Consider the following 22,245-nt stretch of genomic DNA (forward strand, 5'->3'; position numbering starts at 1 on the left):
TTACCCTTCCAGTCCATTGGGCACTATTGATAAGCTAACACGTGAGAAGACAGGGACCTAAGGCAAGGCTAGTGACTTGGTAATCTGTCTACTCCACTGAGAATGACCCTACCTTTGACATCCAAAGTGATCAATTTACTGATGGCACTTGAGAAAAGACAAGATGGTTATTACTTTTTTTTTTGTATGCTCTATGGCAGGGGTCACATGTCATTATTTTTCCCTGTGAGTATCCAATTATTACAGCACCATTTGTTGAATTTTTGTTAGTTTATTTTGCGTATTTATTTGTTTTTGGGAAGTGCATGGACGGGAATTGAACCCGGCTCTCCCTCATGGCAGGCGAGAATTCTACCACTGAACTACCCTTGCACCCCGGGTTATTACTTTTTAAAAATCCAATTATTAAAATCAATCGGGAGATCTATTCCGGAGTCACTGGGGATTTCCGAGCACGTGCTGGAAGTCCCAGGCTTGGAACGAAGGAAGTAGGATACCGCCCCCAGACAGCACATCACAGAGGCTATCCCGATGGAATAATCCGCTCCGAGCTCCGGGTTTTAGGTTCTGCCGAGAGAAGTCAGCGAAAGCATTGTAAATCCAGACACGGTTTTCAGACGCAAAGGCGGAAGTAAGGGCGAGCCGGAAGTTTCGAGGCCTGCGCGGGGAAAGAGGTTGGGAAGGTGGGCCGGTGTGTGGGGGGTGTGGGAGGAAATCTCTGAGCTGGGATGGCGGCTCAAATTCCAATTGTGGCCACCACTCCCACTCCGGGGGTAGCCCGGAACAGCAAGAAGAGGCCTGTCAGCCCTGGGAACAACGGCGGCGGCGCCGGGAGCTACAGCGCCAGCAAGAAGAAAAAAATGTCGGCCTCCCTTGCGCAGGTACGATGGCGCTCTGCTCACCTGCGCGTGCGCGGCGCCGTACGGGGCGTGTGCGCGTGCGCATGCGCGGCGCGGCGGGGGTGCGTAGAGTCGATTCTGGTACCTGGTGAAAGTGAAACTTTTTCCTTTCACCTTAGTTTGGATACATGAGATATAGTTAATGAAGGATCATCTGCCTTGCTTTCTCCATGAGAAGAGAGGGAGTGGTGGGGAGGTTGCTCCTGGCTTTGCTAGACTCAGGACCGCGCTTTCTTGTTGAGTTTGTGTTTGGAGCGAGGTTCGGGGATTTTCTCTCTCTGAGTTTCAGTCATCCAGAAGTTTGTGCGTCTCACGTTCTTCCTTTCTGCACACATTTACTGAGCGTCTAAGAGGTGCAGAACACCCCAGGGTCCGACCTGGCGGAATACAAAAATGTATTGATATGGATGGTTCATCCCATCTGCAGGAAAGTGCCTTTTTGACCTTCAGTTTCCCCATCCTCGGGTGGGTTTGGTCTTAGCTCATCGGGTTATAAGAATTAAATGAGATGATGTTTTGTAAAGCACTGAACACAGCGTTTGGCACAGACTTCACGACATCTGGGCAGTTCCAGCAAAGAATTTTAAGCAGTGTATTGATTAGATTAGTGTTCTCCCAGCATTTAATTCAGCGCAATAAGAGAGCAAAGGTGGATTGCGTTAGTTTGTCCTCCCCAGGACATGGTATGGCGCCATATGGTATGGCACCATGGTTGTTCTAGAGATGTTAAAGGTAGTGTTTTTTTTTCACCCTCTTTCCATTTTAGTACTTTATTGGGATATGATTTACATACAATAAAATGCGCAAATCTTGAGTGCCAATCAATGACTTTTTATATATGAGTATACCTAGGTAACCACCCAGATCAACATATCAAACATTTTCAGAGGCCCTGAAAATTTCCTGGTGACCCTTTCCCATCTGTACTACTCTCTTCCTTAATCGCCCAGGGTAATCACCAACAGGTTGCCTTTGCCTGTTCTTGAACATAATAGAAATGGAACCATGCAGAACATATTCTTTTGTGTCTGGGTTCCTCTGCAGAAAAATGCTTTTGAGGTTCATTCATGTTACCTGTATCGGTACAATTTTTTTGTTGAGCAGTAGTCCGTTGTAGTAATTCAGTTGTGGCATGCTTTAGTTGTTTCCAGTTTTTGGCTTTTATGCATAAGCTACTCTGAACATCTTGTGCAAGTGTTTGTGTGGATCTGTGGTTTCATTTCTCTTGGGTAGTAGTGGAACTGCTGGGTCATGAAGTAGACACAGGTTTGACCAGTTAGAAACTGCTAGACGGTATTTTCCAGAGCACTTGCAGTGTTCGGCATTCTTACCAACGACATATGAGAATTTCAGTTGTTTCACATCCTTAGCAATACTTGTCATTGTCAGTCAGTAGTATCTCATCATTTTCACTTGCATTTTTCTGATGACTGATATCATGAACCTTTTCTTTTCCTATGTTCAGTGGCCATTCCTCTATCTGTTGTGAATGCTTGATATTTTTAGATTGGATTTTTTCCCCTTCTTTATTTGTGAAAAATAACATATATACAGAAAAACCTATAAATTTCAAAGCACAGCACCGCAATTAGTTGTAGAACATATTTCAGACTTTGACATGGGTTACAATTTCACAACTTTAGGTTTTTAATTCTAGCTGCTCTAAAATACTGGAGACTAAGAGATATCAATTTAATGATTCAGCATTCATATTCATTTGTTAAGTCCTATGTTCTATGTATAACTCCATCATCACCTTTGATCTTTCCTTACTTCTCTTTAGGGTTTTTTGGACTATGGCAATTCTAAATTTTTGATATTGGAAGGGCCTGTCACTAATATAGGGTAAATATAGGATAGGGAGATGGAACTATCTGATGTTCTTGAGTGGCTGGGCTAGGTGTCAGGACTTATCTGGACCAGGGACCCATCTGGAGATTGTAGGTTTCTGGAAAGTTACTCTAGTACATGGAACCCTTGTGGAATCTTATATATTGCCGTAGATATTCTTTAGGATTGGCTGGAATGGTCCTGGTTGGGGGTTGGTAGGTTATGATAGGTAGCAAGGTCTACCTGAATTTTGCATAAGAGCAACCTCCGGAGTAGCCTCTCGACTCTGTTTGAACTCTCTCTGCCACTGATGCTTTATTAATTACACTTCTTTTCTCTCTTTTGGTCAGGATGGAATTGTTGAGCCCACAGTGCCAGGTCTGAATTCATCCCTGGGAGTCATCTCCCACGTTGCTAGGGAGACTTTCACCCCTGGATGTCCAGTCCCACGTAGGGGGGAAGGCAATGATTTCACTTGCAGAGTTGGGCTTAGAGAATTAATTGGATTTTTAAAAAATTATTGATTTATAAGAGTTCTTTATATACTCTTTCCTTTCTGGAGATATGCATTGTTTGTGCATTGTTTGTACATTTTCCCGGTATGTGCATGATGCAGGTCATTTTTCTCTTCCCTTAGTGCTGCAAATAGCAGACAGCCTTTAATGCTGTCCTCTCCTTAGGGTGCTCATGTGTTGGGGTGGGACAGTTAATATTGTAAAATCTCTTGGTTAATTGTGGTTTGGTAATACAGAAATTATACGTCTTTTTTTTTTTTATTGTTTAATTCAAACCTATATTTGTAGTTTCTAAAATGTTGATCCCCAGGTCACTTTTTTGTTACACGTGTGCACCAATGAAAACAAAAGGAGAAAAAAACCCACTGCCATCCCTGTAAAAGGAATGGATTCTTTTCTAACATTCTTTGAAAATATACATTTTACAATCTTTACACCTCAACAAAGGTGGCAATATTATAATAAATACACTGGTTTACTTTGTTTTCCTCACTATTAAATGAATGTCCACAAACTACTTGTTATATGCTCTCTCTTTTTTGGATTTCTTCAGTGCTTTGTCCATTGTTTTTTCATTTTCCCCTCTACATTTGGGACAGTATCACTTGCCCTTTGGTTTATGATTTAGTCCCACGCAGGAGAAATGAAACCACTCAATGAAGCACTCATCATTGTCACAGCCTTTCTCTGTAGGAGACCTGATTGCACAGACAGTACATTAGTTCATTCAGGTTGATGGGAAGATCTGCAGGGGATGCTTCCCTCTCTGCTTTGGCCTTACAGCATTTCTTTTTCTTTGACATTTTTGCTTTCTTGCCCTTTGGCATTCCTGAGGTGATGTTATCGTCATCATGATTATTAGATGCATTCTTTCGATTCTCATTGTTGCATTGTTGCCAAGATCTTTTATTATTGAGCTTTTCTGCTTGAGTGATTTTTTTATTCTATTTTATTCCATCCAAGCCTCATACTCTTGATCCTTCTTTGACTAAAGGTCTGTTTTTCTCATCCTCTCTCTAATAGAAACAGGTCTCAGCTTGACTGAGGCCAGGAGGAAGTAAAGAATGAAAGTGTGGTAACATGGGGAGAGGGTAAGAAGTTGTGATTAGATAAATAGGAAAAGAAACTTGAAAACTCAATTCTGGGCCTAGGGTAGGGTATATTTGGAGGCAGGTTAGAGAGGGAGGAGAGATGCTGCAGTATTCCAGAGGCAGGAGGCAGCTCTGTAATAGCATGGCTCAGCTCACGTCAAGGGGGCTTCCTTTCTTTGCCTCTCCAGCTTGGTTTCTGAATAGACCTTGCAAAAGGGAAAAGAAGATGACTGAGTGGGCAAGCCAATAGGAGGGGTCGTTTTGATAATTAGTGCTCCAGTGCATCATTTTCATTCCCTTCTTGATTCTTCTCTAGTTTTTGCCCATAATGACTCATGTAGACTTCTGGTGCTCTCCTTGCTCCACTTCCCTCTAGTCTCAGCAGGTGCACTTGCCCAATGGCAGAGTTCTTGGACTGTCCCCACACTGATGTACTGAGGCATCTAGTATTAGTGGCCTCTTGGGACGCTCTACCTGCCAGAATCCTACAGTGTGAATGAAGCATTTCTGCCTGGCCGTGTTCTTCTGGGGTTCCTTGGGACCTTGGAACAAAAAGCCTGTGAATAAAGAATTGCCTGCACCCTTTCACTGTGTACAGAGCACCTCTGAGCTTTCAGGGAGTCTCCCAACTAGGAATTAGAGAGGAGAAATAACCTGAAAGGGAGGAATGCAGTCATGGAGTATTTCTGGCACGGAAGAGAAGGCTGCCTGTGCTGGGAAAGTGGGGTGTGCTCTGTGGAATGGTTCTGGATTCCTGGTGGAGGCCTTGGGACCCTGGTTCATTCCTTTTCCTCTATTATCTTCTCTTTGCTTTAACAGTTCAGTCTTTTCCCCAGATGGAAACAAAATTACTTAAGTAGTCATATTCTTTATGAGAAACTCAAACATTCTGCCTGTTTTCCCTGACCTGAGACTAGACCCTGAATTGTCTCTAGCCATCTTGGTTTTCCTGTTCTGACATGATGCTCACTGGTTAATTCCTGCTGTCCCTCTCTTATTTAACGTAGGCCGCCCTGTAGGCCCAGCCTCCTGATAGTGCAAGGTCATCGATTTATTCCTTACTGAGTAGATTTATGGCACATCCTTATGCATTGCTGTTCAATTCATCAGGACAGTGGCCACTTTCTTTCTAAAATTGGCAGGTTTCCTGAGACCTGCTTATCTCATGTCCCTTCCCATCAGTGGGTTTGGGCTTTTTTCTTTGTCCCTAGACTGCTATCTTTTAAAAGAGCAGTGATTGTCCCTCTTCTTGACCTGCATACCAGCCTGTCAGCTGCAACCTCCGCCGTTCCTCAGGAATTAAATCCTTTGGTTCCTGCGCTGCTAAATTAACAGCTGGGTGTGCCCCAGAGGAGAGATTTCACTCACCGCTGTTTGTTTGTATCTAATCCTCTAGATATTTCAGTGTGTTTCCTAAAACCAAAAGCATTCTCTTTCGTAACCTCAGGACAGTTATCAAATTCAGAGAATTAACATTGATGTGACACTGATATCTACCCTGGAGGACTTAGTCCCGTCTGTTTTCATATCCAGGATCCAGTCCAGGATCATGTGCTGCATTTAGTTGTGTCTTTTTAATTTCCTTTAATTTGGAACAGTTCTTGCGTCTTTATCTTTCATGACCTTGACACTTGAAGAGTACTGGCCACTTATTTTATGTAATGTTACACAATTTGGGCTTGTCTGTTGTTTTGTCAGACAAGACAATTTAGGTTGGACATATTTGACAAGAACAGAGAAGTGCTGTCCCTCGGTACACATGGTGATGCGATGTCTCATCACTGATTAAGTTATTAGCATTGAGCACTTAGTAAAAGAATGCCAAGTTTCTTCACTGTAAAGTTATTTTTCTGTTTGTATTAAAATATCTTGTGGAGCAATAACTTGAGAATGTGTAAAAACCCCATTTCTCCTCATTCTTCTGCCAACCAGTTTTAACGTCCTTTGATACTTTCTTGCCTGAAACAATTATTATCGTGGGGGTGCCAAATGTTGATTTTCTAATTCCTTCATTCCGTCTACGTTTATTAGTTAGACTCCTGAGAACAAGGGCTCCCTTCTCTGCCGTTCATTCATCTTTTTTTATATCAGTACTTATATCATGCACTTTTTTATATAAGCATTTATATCATGAACTTTTCTTTCTGCTTGGGCAGGCACCAGGAATCAAACCCGGGTCTCCGGCGTGGCAGGCGGCAACTCTGCCTACTGAGCCACCATGGCCTGCCCTATACCAAGTGCTTTTATCTTAGTCTATTCTATTGGAAAGTATTTATGCTGTATAGAAAGTGGCTCAGTTGATTTTATACTAAAAATACCTTTTTAATAAAAATTCATTTTTAGGTTAATTTTGATTACAGTATATACTCACTTTCAAATATGAATCCTTAAGGATTCAAGCTGGTGTTAGAAAGGACGAGTTGGAAGCCCTGAACCTGGATATTAGGTACACGCCCTAATATGCAGGGTGGTCATGGGGTAGAGGCAATTAAACAGGCAATTATAAGAAATTGTGATGCATTTTTGGAGGAAAACAAGGATGTGAGGGATGATTAGAAGTTAGCCTGGGTGTTGGTGGATGTGGGATAAGAAGGTGCCAAACAAAATCATGCTCGGGTGGGGAGGGGGAAGCAAGAGGCAAGGCTGGAGAGGAGGCCGGAATTTGTTCCTAACTCCAAGGGCTGTGGAAACCACTGACCAGTTTAGGTAGGGGAATGACATCAAGCTTCCATTTAAAATGAGTCACTTACTGTAGTTGTAGAGAATGGGCTGGAGCAGGTAAGATGTTCGCTACTGAGTCCTTCCTCTGAATTTTATAGCTGGGCAAGTTACCGGGCAAGGGCAGGGAGTATGGGTGGGCACAGAAGAGAGAAATCCCTTGTGGTTAGGGATGGTGAGAAAAGAATTAGAAGTGGGGACCTATCAGTGCTTAGAGAGTTGACATTCAAGGTGGGCCTTGGCGGAGAGAAAAGTTAGGAAACACAATGGGATGCGGAGAGGATTTGCTGAGGGGCAGCCCTGTTAGAAGCGGTTTATGAAGAGAGGAGAAGGAACTCAGGGCATAGGCTCCTTGCGTGGAGCCAGGCCTATGTGGGAGAGACCCCAGAGAGGTCTGGGAAGGGGTGTGAAGAGAGACCATTTGGAGAACCACTGCAGCAGAGGGAAGGTTCCCCATCTTCCCCACTCCCCTTCCTGCCACATGGATCCCACAGCAGAGGAGTAGGGGATGCTGGGGAAATATATGTACTTTTTTTCCACCACCACTCTCACTGCATTAGTAAACTGAGCTTCTTATCAACTTTAGGGAACCAGTTTTGCAGGATGAATTGCTAAAATTCTAGCTGAGAGCAGAGAAGCTTGTTGTTTCAGTTAGTCGTGTAATGTCATTTCAGGTAACCATGTGATAACTGATGGCCTTGACTTTTTCCATTCTTTTGAGTAAACGTAGAAGCACATGGCATAAATTTAAAATATACAGAAGAGTATACAGGAACTTGTCTCTTCTTTTCCTTTGTTCCGCCAGTTTCTTGTTTAGTTTTATAAAGCTTTTCTGTGCATATGTAAGACTATAGCTATATGTAATTTATATATTTTTATTTAAATGGTAGATGTTTTACACATTTTTTTTGCCCTCTGTATTTCAGAGAGCTTTCCGCTTTAGCACGCATAGAGCTACGCTGTTATTTTTTTATCCCCTGTTCTTTTTTAATGGCTATATTCCATTCATCATTAGTCATTAGGAAAATGCAAATGAAACTTGAAATGAAATTCTCCTACACACCCACTAGAATGATTAAAATTAAAAAGTCTGACAACAGCAAATGATGAGGATGTGGAACCACAGAAACTCTGATACACGGCTGGTGGGAGCATACTGGGTGCAACCACTTGGGAAAATGATTTGGCAATTTCTGATAAAGTTAAACATACACTTACCCTGTCACCCAGCCATTCTACTCCCAGGCATTTACCCAAGAGAAATGAAAACACACGACTGCACAAAGGCTTGTGCAGAATGTTCACAACAGCTTTATTCATAATAGCTGAAGACTGAACACTACCCAAATGTTCACCAATAGAAAAATGAATAAACAAATTGTGGCACAGCCACACAATGGAATACCACTTAGCAAGCCAAAGAAACAAACTACTGATCCTTGTAAGTTTATGCTGAGCTGAAGAAGCCAGACACGAGTGCATGCTGTCAGATTTCATCTATATGAATTTCTAGAACAGGCAAAAGTAATGTGATAGAAATCAGAACAGAGGCTGCCAGTGGGTATTGACTAGGAAGGGGCACAAGGACTGTTCTGTTGATAAGGGGGTTGATTATGCAACCTACATTTAAGACCAGTGCTTTTCCCTGTGTGCAATTTGTATCTCAATTTTTTTTTAAAGTTTATCCCAGTCTGGGAAGATGGGAAATTGCATTAAAAATCAATCTTACTTTGGCTTCTTTTTTCTTTGTGATTGTAAGCTTACAAGACTTTTTTGTCTTAAAACCCATTAGCCAGCTTGTCAGGACTCTGTGGCTGCTGACCCATGGCCCCCCAGCCTCCTCTGTTTTCCTTCCTCAGAGTGCCACATCCTGTCGTGAGGCTTAACCATATGGGTTCAGCATGGGTTCTCTGGCTCACTAGACCCTTAAAGGGGCTGAACCCTTATCATCTTAATGTTTCAGGACACGGTATGACAAGCTCAGCAGGTGTCTGGGCTGTGTGGTGTCATGAAGATGATGGAGGTTTGTGAATTGACACGACCTAGGTTTGAATCCAAAGATCGATCATCAGGTGGCCTTGACTCTGTCCTCTTGAACCTTAGCTTCCTGTCTGTAAAGAATTAAATAGGAAAAAAAAAAAAAAGAATTAAATAAGCCAGCTCAGGCCAGTTGCCCATCCCCAGGCTTAGCACACAGGAGATCCGGACCACATGGCAGCCCTGGTTCCTGGCTCTCTCTTCCCTGGGTTTGGCACAGCAGGTGCTTCACCTTGTCTGGTGTTGTGCTCGCCTCCTGTTCTGGGTACCTGCTGGGACTCTGGTCAAGCTCTTCTCTTTTTTTTTTTTCTCCATGTCCTGGTGGTATCATCTTCTGTCTCATTGAGAGCACAGCTAGGGGACTCATTGAGAGCTAAAAAAATGTGACCTCAAGCTCTTCTTATTATGTTTTAAGGGTATCAGCATGGAAGCCATGAATGAGAATAAAACGGTGTCCTCAGATTTTAGCACAGGACCTGTGGAAAGAGCTACCAAACCTTTGCCTTTTAAGGATCCCAACTTTGTGGTAAGCATCTAAGTTATTTTAGAAATTAAAAAAGCAAACAAGTGCACTGTCTCCTCTGATCTTGCCGGGTCTGAGCTGAGGTGGCCCCAGTGTCTCCTCTGCCCCAACCCGAGTCACCACCTTCTGCCCCAGAGGCTGGTATTGGACACACCCCCTGTGCCATAGAAGCCTCAGTTCTCCTTGGAGTTTGCTGCTGCCTGTCCCCTGACTGTACGGCTCTCAGTGGATCTCAGGGGCTTGCTCTCGTATTGTATTTCTGCTGTGGTTTGTTTCTCGCACCCTCTGGGGCTTCTTGTGTCAGGACCAAGCTTAGCCTTGGCTTCAGTCACAGGGTTTGTGATGGTTTCCGCCAGCTTTTCCCAAGAACACCAGGCCTCTTCATGCTCATGTTTAATTGGGATGATTCAAATTTTGAAAATCGTAGCAAACTTTGGCAAGCTTCAGCAGCTTTAAGAATGATGTATATGAAAGAAAATGTCAAGATTCTGATTGTTTTATTCCTTTGAAACAGATTGTCAGGACTATGTCATGAAATATTTTTCTAAGTGTGGGTGAGCTAGAGACTTCAAAACAAACACTTATACTTTATCTAGAAAAGCAGGAGAGATAGGAGAGTAGCAACAGGGAAAATGGTTGATTTAATAAAAATCCTCAAGGGAGCAAGTTGGAAAAAGGAAATATATGCAATGAATTATTTATTAGAGTCCCTTCAGGAAGGACTATGTTTCTTGTCTCTGTAGTCCCTTGTAAAGAGTATGACTTTCATCAGTCAATGGTTCAGTTATTATTTTTTATTATTATTATCTTTGATTACATGGGCAGTCACTGAGAACCGAACTCAGGTCTCCGGCATGGCTGGCGAGAGTTCTGCCACTGAGCCACCATCACACCACCCTAGTTCAATTATTTTTAAAAACATATGCTTTAATGAAAGTTCAGAACTATCTCGTTTGCTCCTGGGTATAATTGTGGCATCACCCTTGTGATGGACAGCAGAAGCCCAGGGGCAAGCTTGGCAGCAAGATGTGGCTGACTTTCCTCAATTTATATATGCGTTCAGAGGACCACCCCAGGTTTGGGGAGGCATGGTGGGAGAGGCCAGCGTAGCCGAGAGGGGAGGGGACAGAAGAAGAAGGGTCCTTCTCTTTGATCTCCAGCTGGGTCAGTGCCCAAGGATTTTATTGCCCTTTGTGGAATTTGTTGAAGGATACCATTTTGGGAGTGAGTCATTTCCATGACGCCGTTCCCCTTCCCTTCTCATTGACCTTATAAAAGTTTTAGATAATCATTAAAGAATGATTGCCTCTCATTAGTTTAAGTAAATCTAAGCTATTGTGCTTAGAAAGTAGAAATGGACAACCTTCTTCTACTTTTGCATTCCTGAGGAATGTAAAAAATTACAGCAATTAGATTATACCATTAAAAGTTTTTCATGAAAGGTTTTGAAACATGTAGTATTACTGGCATCTACACCTGATTTTGGTGTTCTTTTTCACTTATTTTGTCATCTTTCATGAGACAAAAAAGAAAAAAATAAAATTACCAGAAGGCTTGCCATGCCCTGACTGAGGCCTACTTGGGTTTTCCAGGATTATCACTAATTTACAAGCAGAGAACTTGCTCCTTGAGGGGGGTTTAAGAGATACGGTGATGGGTTTAAATCTAACTTTGTAGTAAATTTATTTTAGTGATGGGAAATTTGTGAGTGAATTCTACAAAGTTAGGCCCAATAGAAAATTTGATTTTCTATGTGCCTATGAAATAGTCACCTTTTATTCCTACTCCATCACCAACTCAAGGATTTGACACTCCTTTGTCAGAAAAAAGAAGCTTTGCTTTTTACAGTTAAGACTAAATGTACCATGTGACACTTAAAAAAAGAGTCTTAGGGGTATGAATGATTGCTGACAGAATTATGATTAAGCAAAAATTTCAGATTCTCACATGGCTGTCTCATCGCTTTTTGTTTCTCCTAACCCATGCTTTTGATTTCAGCATTCTGGCCATGGTGGAGCTGTAGCTGGCAAGAAGAACAGAACCTGGAAGAACCTGAAACAAATTCTTGCTTCTGAAAGGGCATTGCCGTGGCAACTGAACGACCCTAACTGTGAGCTTTCTAGAACCTTCCATGTGTTTGTGATGTTCAGACTAGGCGGATTTTTTTTTTTTATTATTATTAACAAATCTACGTTATTTTATTGTGTTTGCATTACTGAAGGCAAACAACTTTTACCTTGAGAATTTTATAGTGGTATCAGCCTGGGATGTTACGTGTTTATCTCCTCATAATTGTATCTGAGCTGAATCTGTTTGTGTTGTTATGGGTGTGTGTTTTTATTGTCATTGTTAACATTTCAGTCTGGATAAATAGGGCCTGATATGATAATATTGGTGTTTCTATTAGACAGACTTTTTATTCAGAAGTCTACTCTTTAACTTTGTTTCCAAGCACAGGGAGGCCCAAGTGTAAGGCCAGATTTAAGAGGCGTCAGCCACCACCTTAAAGGTCAACTGTTTTTACACCATGGGCCAGCGTTTTTCAGGGTAACACTTTATGCTGCAGTATGTCTAGATCTGTGTAAAACAGTTGTATATTCTGTTCATCTTCATCTGAAAGTACAGGTTCAAGGTTCCCTCCACCTCCTGCCCCACTGTGGGGTGACTCAGGCAGGTGACATATGAGTGAGTCACTTGTGTGGGTGTGGACACCTGGGTATCCAGATGCTCAGGTCCAGTTAGCAGGTGATCTGGCATCTCATCATCATTACCCCAGGGAACCGGAGGTGGTGAAAGGGCCTGTGGGCAGTCGGGCTTGCCAATGGCTCTGCTGGCGTAGAGGGTCCCTGGGGACAGGGCAGGGCTAGATGTGGGGCCACACAATGACGTACTGCATTAAGGCGCCTCCCTAACTTTTGTTAATCCCCAGAGAAGGCTGTGAGTACTTAATCACAAAGTAAAAATTTCAAGAGTATCAATAAATAATATTTTAGAAAAAAAGGGCATAAAAGGTTTGAATATTTTGAAGTCAGTTTAATTTTGTTTTCTTTTTTTACAGACTTCAGTATTGATGCTCCTCCGTCCTTTAAACCAGCCAAAAAATATTCTGATGTTTCAGGCCTTCTCGTGAGTATAAGTCTAACTCTGTCGTAAACATTACATTCAACAGAAGTAGTGTCTGTTTAGACAGTGTTGAATGGGGAGTATCGCTGGTCCCTTGTGGTGCCCCTGCCCTTTCCGTGGGTAGTGGGGCTCTGCTGAGCTGTGGTTGCATTTACATTATAAAGTCAGCCTGGGGCTGGGAGTGGGCAGCCTGGAGGGAAGTCTGCCCCAGAAAGCAGGAGACTTGAGTTCCACTTCGCTTCCTCTACTTGTTAACTGTGAAATAACATGGAAAAAGCAACTTTTTTTTTTTTACAGTTGTATGGTTTACTGCTAAAGTTTTGAAAAATGTCCAGCACTTTTGGTGATGATTGTACTGTTTAAAAAAAAAATTTCTAACTGAAGAAGCAGTATGGTAAAGGGTAGTGATTTTTTACTTATGTTTAAGCATTAGAATCCCTTTCCAAATGAAATCTTTTACAGAATCCAAATACATGAAAGGCCTGGAGCCTGGCCTCCCACTTAGGTGTGGGTGGGGTCCCTGCCTTTTTCTCCACCCTCCATCCCCGTGACCCCTGAAGTGCTTCTGGGAAACAGTTTGAAAACCACCAGTGGACTGGAAGATTGGGCATTGGCAAGTCGCTGAACCCCAGAGATCCTCGTTGCTTATTTGCAGCCTGTAGATATGGTGTGGAACCTGTAAACACACTTATAGCTCACCTTCTTAATCCTTTTTAATCTCTAGTAAATTTAGAAGATGGGCTTTTGCTCATAATTATAGCAATAACGAGCACTTCACTTTTTAAACTTGTATGCACATCATTCAGATGCTTTTACATTTTAGTGAAAATGTATGACTCCAACTTCTGTAGCGAACTGACACAATGAATTATACAAATTTTAGGTTGGAAAGTTTTTTAGTTTTTATATTTTTGAAAATATGTTGGTTGTACTATCTGAACTAGCCATATATTTTGACTTTTCCTTCAGAGAACACATACTCCTTGGATTGTGTCACAAACTTTTGAAGATAGAACATTCAAATACAGTGATACTAAAAAGCGATAGGGAGACTACTCCATAAAAGCACTATATAAAATGACATGTGTGGGGCATGGGGGTGTGTCTGTGTACATAGTGGGTTCCTTTTGTATTAATTCAGGCCATGTATCTCCTCCTAAAGTTTCCTGAGGGGACTTCAGCAAAATGTTTGTGAGTCATGAAGGTTTTCTCTTGCAGGCCACTTTAAGGCATCTCTTCATCTGAGCTGACTCCTTGGTTTTCTCTTCTGGTATGGGCCAGATGCAGTGTTTCCCATGGGTGAAATCCCAGGCATCCTGCTTCCTGGAATGTGTGCTTCGGGTGGGGTATGAGTATCGCTGTTTAGTTGGAGTGGGAACAGGCTTTGTGCCTGGCGCCCTGTTTTCATCATTGTAATTGCATTTATTGCCATTTGTTTTTGGCTCTAGCTCAGTGCTGAGAATGAGGGACGGCCTGGGCTGAATTCTGGAGGAAGCCAGGGCTCAGGCAGAAGACCCCTGCTGCACTGGAGAGCTCAGTAAGACGTGATGCTCTCCAAAGTCTCCGGGGTTTTGATCTCCAAACTCTTGGGTCTTCTAGAGAGGACCCCGCTGTCAAAGATTGCCAGATGTTACCCTTTTGACTCCAGAAACAGTCTCATTGTTTCTTGTGCCCTTTGCTTAGACTTAATGCTACTGAGATATAATTTACATTAAATACATATTTTATGTGTACATTTTGTTGAGTTTTGAAAAATATATTCATCTATTTCCATTACCCAGAAAATTCTCTTTTGTTCCCTCCACAGTCAATTCCCAATCCCCTGCCCCCAACAACCAGAAATGTGATTTTTGTCATTATAAATTAATTTTGCAAGTTCTAGATGATCATATAAATGGAATCATATGGTATGTATGCTTTTGTGCCTGCCTGGTGGTCTTTTTTTGGTTCAACATGATGTTTTTGTGATTGATCAATATTGTTTCCTGTATCAGTAGTTCTTTATTATTGCTGACCAGTATTCCATTATATGAATATACCACAAATTGTTTATTCATCCTCTTCTTCCGACCCTTTGTGGGCAGAATGAACCTACTACCCCCCCCACCCCCCCCCCCGCTCAGTACATACAAGATATCCATGTTCTAATCTCTAGAATCTGTGAATATTTTATATTGCATGGCAAAGTGTGACTAAGGTTGCAGGTGAAATTTAAATTGTGAATCAGTTTATTTTAAAAGAGAGAGACTATCCTGGATTATCCAGGTGCCCATGTGATCACAAGTATCCTTAAAAGTGGAGGAGGGAGCTGTGACTACAGAGGAAAGGTATATTGAGAGCTGCAGCGTGCTTGCTTTGAAGATGGAGGGAGGGAGTCACGAGTCAAGGGCTCTGGGTAGCCTTAGAAACTGGAGTATCAAGAAAGGAACGAAGCCTTTCAGACCCCTTCATTTCAGCCTAGTGAGACCTGTGTTGGATTTCTGTGAGATGATAAATTTGTGTTGTTTAAGGTGCTAAATTTGCAGTAATTTGTTACAGCAATAATAAAAAACTAATTCAGGCCCACATATGGTCTCGCCGTGAATGGGCCATCTGTTCTTGAAGAATAATGTGTATTCTGCTGTTGCTGAGTACAGGATCTTATAAATATCAATTAGGTCAAGTTGTTTTTTAGTGTTTGTCAGTCTATCTAAATCCTTATTGATTTTCTGCCTACTTGTTCTATTAATTACTGAGAAGAGAAGTGAAGTCTCCACCTGTAATAGTAGATTTGTCTGCCTCCTTTCAGATCTGTCAGTTTTTGCATCGTGTCTTTGAAAGCTCTGTTGTCAGGTACATGCAGAGTTTGGATTATTATGTCTTTTTAGAGAATTGGCTCCTTTGTCATTATGCACTATCCCTCTTTATCCCTGATAATATTCATTGTCCTGAAGTCTGCTTTGCCCGAAATTAATAGAGCTACTCCAGATTCTTTTTGATTTATGTTTGCATTGTGTATCTTTGTCGATCTTTTAATTTTTAATTTATATATGTCTTTATATCTAAAGTGGATTTCTTATGGAAAGCATGTAGTGGGGTCTTTGCTTTTTATTCATTCTGACAATTAGACTTTTAACTGGTATCTTTAGGTTATTCACATATGAAGTGATTATTGATGTAGTTGGATTTAAATCTACCATCTAACCAGCTATTTTCTGCCTTCTCTGGATTTAACTGAGCATTTGAAAACATCTTTGTGGACTAGTTTTAGACTTACAGAAAAAAATTGTGAGAAAGTAAAAAGTTGTCATATGTACAGTCAGTCAGCAGCTCCTATTATTAATGTCTTACCTTAGTGTGATGCATTCATTACCATTAATGAACCAATATTAATATATTATTATTATTAACCCGAAGTCCTTAGTTTTTTCATATTTTTTTCTTAGTTTTTACATAATGTCCTTTTTCTGTTCCATTAGTCCATCCAAGATACTATAGTACATTTAGTCATGATGTCTCCTTAGGCTCCTGGTAAATGTGGCAATTTCACAGCTTTCCTTATTGTTGATAACCTTCAGTTTTGAGGAGTACTGGTCAGGTATTTTGTAGGATACTGCACTATTGGGATTTCTCTGATGTTTTTCTCATGATAAGATGGATTAATTGAGCATTTTAAATTATTCCATTTATTCCTCCATTGACTTATTATTTAGATCTCTTTTTAAAACAAAGCTTAATGGTTGCCCTTGTGTATACACTATAAGTTTTAAATTATGAATCTATTTTGAAATAATATCATACAACTTTGTGTTTTAGTATAAGGATCTTTTTTCTTTCTCTTTATTAGAGAAGTTGTGGGTCTGCAGAGCAATCATGCACAAAATACAGGATTCCCATACACCACCCCAACAACAACAACTTACATGGGTGTGAAATACTTGTTACACTTGATCGTTGCACATTTTTACAATTGTGCTATTAACTGAAGTTTTTGATTTAACTTAACAGTGTTTGTGTAGTGCAATTCCATGGATTAAATTTTTTTTATTGTTACCATATATACAATCTAACATTTCCCCTTTTTATCATATACAGGTATATAATTCAGTGCTATTAACTTCATTCACAATGTTGAGATACCATCACCACCATCCGTTACCAAAACATTTCCATTACTCCAAATAGGAACCCTGTACATGTTGAGCTTACCTTCTCTATTTCCTATCCCCACCCCATCCCCTGGTAATCTATATTCTAGATTCTGACTCTATGAGTTTGCTTATTCTAATTATTTCAAAGCTGTGAAAAGCATGCAATGTTTGTCCTTTTGTGTTGGGCTTATTTCACACAACATCATGTCTTTAAAGATTATCCTTGTTGTGGCCTCTATCAAGACTTCATTCCTTTTTACAGCTGAATAATATTCCATTGTGTATATATATATACCATATTTTATTTATCTAATCATTAGTTGATGGATATTTGGGTTGCTCCCATCTTTTGGCAATTGTGAATAATGCTGCTATAAATATCAGTGTGTAAATATCTTTTCAAGTCCCTGCTTTCAGTTCTTTGGGGTATATATCTATTAGTGGCATTGCCAGGTCATATGGTAATTCTGTACTTCACTTTCTGAGGAACTGCCAAACTATCTACTGCCGTGGCTACACCATTTTATGTTGCTGCTAGCAGTGAGTTAGTGTTCCTATTTCTTCTCATTTTCTCCAACTCTTGTTATTTTCCATTTTTTTTTAATAGCAGCCATTCTAATAGGTATGAAATGGTATCTCATAGTGGTTTATTCGTTTATTTTTAATTTTTTTTTATTGTATAGTGTAACATATATACAAAGCAAAAAAATAAAAAAACAATAGTTTCAAAGCACTCTTCAACAAGTAGTTACAGGACAGATCCCAAAATTTGTCATGGGCTACCATACCATCCTCTCATATTTTTCCTTCTAACTTCTCCAGAATATAGGAGTCTAGAGGCTTGAATACTTTTTTATCATCACAACTGACTTTTTTTCCTTCTTTTTTTGTGAACAATAATATATATACAAAAAAGCTGTATATTTTCAAGCACGGCACCACAATTAGTTGTAGAACATATTTCAGAGTTTGGCATGGGTTACAATTTCACAATTTTAGGTTTTTGCTTTTGGCTGCTCTAAAATACTGAAGACTAAAAGAGATATCAATTTAATGATTCGGCGTTCATATTCATTTTAAGTGCTGTCTTCTATATATAACTCCACTATCACCTTTGATCTTTCCATCCCTCTCTTTAGGGTGTTTGGGCTATGGTGATTCTAAATTTTTCATATTGGAAGGGTTTGCCACTAATACGGGGTAGGGTGAAGCTACTATCTGATGTTCTGGAGAGACTAGGCTACGTTTCAGGACTTCTCTGGACCAGGGACCCATCTGGAGGTTGTAGGTTTCTAGAACTCATAGTGGTTTTGATTTGCTTTTCCCTGATGGCTAATAATGGTGAGCATCTTTTCATACCCTTTCTAGCCACTGGTATCTCTTCTTTGGAGAGATGTCTGTTCAAGTCTTTTGCCCAATATTAAATTGGGTTGTTTGTCTTTTATATCCCTTTTTTATTTTTTTTTCTTTTTACATGGGCAGGCACCGGGAATTGAACCCGGGTCCACTGGCATGGCAGGCGAGCATTCTTGCCTGCTGAGCCACCGTGGCCCGCCCTGTTTGTCTTTTTATTGTTAAGTTGAAGGATTTCTTTATATATTATGGTTATAATCCTTTATTGGATATGTGGTTTCCAAATATTTTCTCCCATTGTGTTGGTTGTCATTTTATTTTCATGATACAGTCCTTTAAGGCAAATGCAGTATGGAGGGTTTTCCCTGTCTTTCTGGGTCTCTGTCTTATCCTGGGGAGACAGACCTGTTTCCTAGGAGACAGACCTCCCTCTCCCGCCTTGCCGGGTGCTTGAAACCAGCAGGCAGACTGTATGCCTCTATGGTTTCTTACACTGCTTTCTTTGTCCCTCACTGCTTTTGCCTGCAGGGCAAATTCTGGAAGGAGGATCACCTTGTAGAGAGGACTTTGCTAAATCAGTCTTTCCCATCCAAAACAGGGTTAGGGATCCACAATGGGGGCACAGACTATCTCCACAGCCCTTGTGAGTGGATCAGGAGTGGCACCAAAAGCTTCTCTGACAGCTCTCCAGACCTGAGTTTTCCTGGCCTGCCCAGCAAATGCAACCCTTCAGCCTGAGAAAAGTACTGCATCTTTAAATCTCCACTCCCTCTATCCTGACAGGGTTGAAACAATAGCTACCCTGGAAGCCAGCCCCACAGTCTAAATTCATTAATCAAAATCCGTGATCAGTGATTGGCTGTGTCCATCCCTATTCTTGGAGAAGAGGGTTTTTATGTCCCTTTCTGTCACCAGCAAGGTAGCCAAGGACTGGACCTCAAGGTGGCCTGCTGTGAGAGTGGGGAATGGATCCTAGTAGCTGCTGCATGGAGAGTAATTTACTGTTCTTTACAATCGTTTATCACTTGTGGAGAGCCGCCTCCCGGGTCAGGCCTAGTGGACGCGCTGCAGCCTGCTCTAGAGTTCCCCCCGCCCATCGAGTGAGCCAGGATGGCGCCCACATCCTGCTTCCGCTTATGACACATACACCCGCCAACCCAATCCTCCAATCACCCTTGTAGACGTGGCGATAGCCTATTGGGCTTGAATCATGTATATAAGATGTTACCCGGAAGGAGCGGGGGGAGACGACCCACAGGGAGCCGTACCTGACGGCCGCATAGAGGTTGCTCCCCCGCGGGGTATCTTGTCCCGCGCGGAACCTGTAACAGAGAATGCAAGCTTAACTCCAGTAAAGGTCTGTGCTTACAACTGCTACGTGTCTTGGATCTGTGTTTCTCACCAGCGCGGATTTGTCTGCGTCTCTCTGTCTCTCCTCATTGTCTCACCCGCCGGCCGGGGGCTTGACGCTGAGCGAGAAGTCGCGGACAAGTGGTGGCCCGTACGGGGAACCTCCTCTCTCGACACCTCTTCTGCAAGGAGAGCCGTACTGTCTCTTCTTGAACTGAGAAGGACGTGCATCCTGAGCTCGCAGCGGACTTCCCGCGCCTGATCACTGCGAGAAGGAACCAGGACGCCAGCCAGTGTGGGTTCCAGAAAGACTGGTGAGAACCGTGACATCGCCCGAGGAGGCCACGGAGCTGTTGCCCAAAAAACCAACAAGCCTTCAACCTGAACCATCAGATCAGGCCTCCAACTCTGCTGATGACGGCGGCGACTGACGAGATGGCAACGAAAACGCCGGTCACCCTTCGATTGTTTAGAAGGGGGACCAGTTTTAATAACCCCCGTTGCCTTCGACCTTTCCAAACTGGGCGAGACTGTACAAAGTCTGTGGAACAGAGTCACCTCTTGGTTCTCTTGGCCCAATTTGACTACTTGGATCCTCGTGGCAGTGGGACTATTAGTGGGTTTAGTCACTGTTAAATGTTTGTTAGAACGCTTGTTCCAGACACAGCAGCAATTACGTGTCACTACCATGTTGGCTATGTCACTCGCCCCTGATGCTCCTGACAACGACCGTCCCGCTGCCCGGTCCTCCCCCTCACCGGACGGTCCATCCCGGCCACTCAGGGCGGGGCGCTCGAAAACAGGATCTGCTGCAAAGCCCATGGCCGTGTCCCGGGTGTAAAAAGCGGCACCAGAAGTCATAATTTTTGTCTAAAGGATGATCTCTAAGGCAGAGTCACGGTCCTGGCCAGACTAGACTCCGGCCATTGCACAGAGACATCTAGTGACACTCTCGACTCTGGTTGCCGCTCTCCTGAGCCCCGCTTAGCCCAGTTGCGAGGCGAAGCACTGCAGGGAGAGTCACGTGGTTTCCAGTTCACGGGCTCTCCGGTCTCTATATGAGGAGGCATTCTGGTTGGTGCCTAGCAAGCCTAGTCCAGACTCCCCAAAGCACCAAAACAAGTAGTGGGCTAATCAAGCTCACGGGAGCTCACTCATCAATGGAGACACTGGGTCTAAGAAAGGGTCTACGGACCAAAAATAATAAAAAAGGGGGAGATGTGGAGAGCCGCCTCCCGGGTCAGGCCTAGTGGACGCGCTGCAGCCTGCTCTAGAGTTCCCCCCGCCCATCGAGTGAGCCAGGATGGCGCCCACATCCTGCTTCCGCTTATGACACATACACCCGCCAACCCAATCCTCCAATCACCCTTGTAGACGTGGCGATAGCCTATTGGGCTTGAATCATGTATATAAGATGTTACCCGGAAGGAGCGGGGGGAGACGACCCACAGGGAGCCGTACCTGACGGCCGCATAGAGGTTGTTCCCCCGCGGGGTATCTTGTCCCGCGCGGAACCTGTAACAGAGAATGCAAGCTTAACTCCAGTAAAGGTCTGTGCTTACAACTGCTACGTGTCTTGGATCTGTGTTTCTCACCAGCGCGGATTTGTCTGCGTCTCTCTGTCTCTCCTCATTGTCTCACCCGCCGGCCGGGGGCTTGACGCTGAGCGAGAAGTCGCGGACAATCACTCTCTTACCCCACTCTTCCCTGAATGCTGTGCAGAGCCCTTCTGGGCTCCAGAATTTTAAAATACTTGTTTCAGATGGTTCCTGCCTGTTTAATAGTTGTTTTGTTGGAAGGACTGAATCTTGAAGCTCCCTACTCCATCATCTTCCCCAGAAATCCTCCTAGTATAAGGACTTTACAATAGCAAGTCAACCCTCCCATTCTTTGTGCTGCTTGAGTTGTGGTATAGTTTAATTTTACATGTGCTATAAATGTGCAATATACCGCTACTCTTTAGTCAGTAGTCTTTTAGAGAAGTAAAAATAATAAATGAATTTTTTTTTTTTTACTTTATTTCACATCCAGCTCTTTTCTGTCTTTCTGCAGGATGAACTTTCAACATTTCTTACAGAGTAGGTCTGCTGGCAATGAATTCCTTCACTTTTTGTTTAGCTGAGAAAACTTTTATTTCTGCTTTACTTTTGAGCATTTTCAATGGGTGTAGAAATCTGGGCCGACAGCTCTTATCTTTCATCACTTTAAAGATGTTGTTGTTTTGCTTGCATGGTTTCTGATGAGAAATGTGATGTGATTCTTATCTTTGTTCCTATGTAATGTTTCTTTTTCTCTCTGTCGACCTTGATGATTTTCTCTGTCTTTTGTTTTCAGCAGTTTGAATATGATATACTGTGGTATTTGTATTAAAACAAATAAAATTGCTGAGAACAACAGCAGTTTATTCTCTCAGAGTTCTGAAAGTCAGTAGTCCAAAATCAGTATCGCGGGGCCACAGTCAGGGGCTGCCGGGATTTCTCCCTCTGGAAGCTCTACGGGAGGAAGTTCGGTCCTTGCCTCCTCCAGCTCTCATTTCTGCTAGCATCCCTTCACTTGTGGCTGCCTCACTCCAGTCTCTGCCTCTGTGGTCATATTGCCTCTTCAGTCTGTGAAATCTCCCTTTAACTCCAGTTCCTAAGGCTACATGTGATTGCACCCAGCTGATCCAGGGTAATC

At 42.5% G+C, this 22,245-nt stretch overlaps 1 protein-coding gene across 4 annotated transcripts in view; it reads left to right on the forward strand.

Annotated features, from left to right (window-relative positions):
• Window positions 1-486: 486 nt before the first annotated feature.
• INO80C (INO80 complex subunit C) overlaps window positions 487-22,245 on the forward strand; it is a 29,900-nt gene continuing 8,141 nt past the window's right edge. The window contains exons 1-4 of one of the 4 annotated variants that reach the window (XM_077135623.1): window positions 487-881; window positions 9,506-9,616; window positions 11,612-11,723; window positions 12,672-12,739. In XM_077135623.1, coding sequence (XP_076991738.1) covers window positions 729-881; window positions 9,506-9,616; window positions 11,612-11,723; window positions 12,672-12,739 — 444 coding nt within the window. In that variant the 5' untranslated portion in view covers window positions 487-728. Of the gene's footprint in view, window positions 882-971; window positions 1,365-9,505; window positions 9,617-11,611; window positions 11,724-12,671; window positions 12,740-22,245 lie in introns of those variants that run through there. The other 3 variants (XM_077135622.1, XM_077135625.1, XM_077135624.1) reach the window with 3 other exon arrangements.

The sequence above is a fragment of the Tamandua tetradactyla genome, chromosome 18 (genome assembly GCF_023851605.1).
Source record: "Tamandua tetradactyla isolate mTamTet1 chromosome 18, mTamTet1.pri, whole genome shotgun sequence".
NCBI lineage: Eukaryota > Metazoa > Chordata > Mammalia > Pilosa > Myrmecophagidae > Tamandua > Tamandua tetradactyla.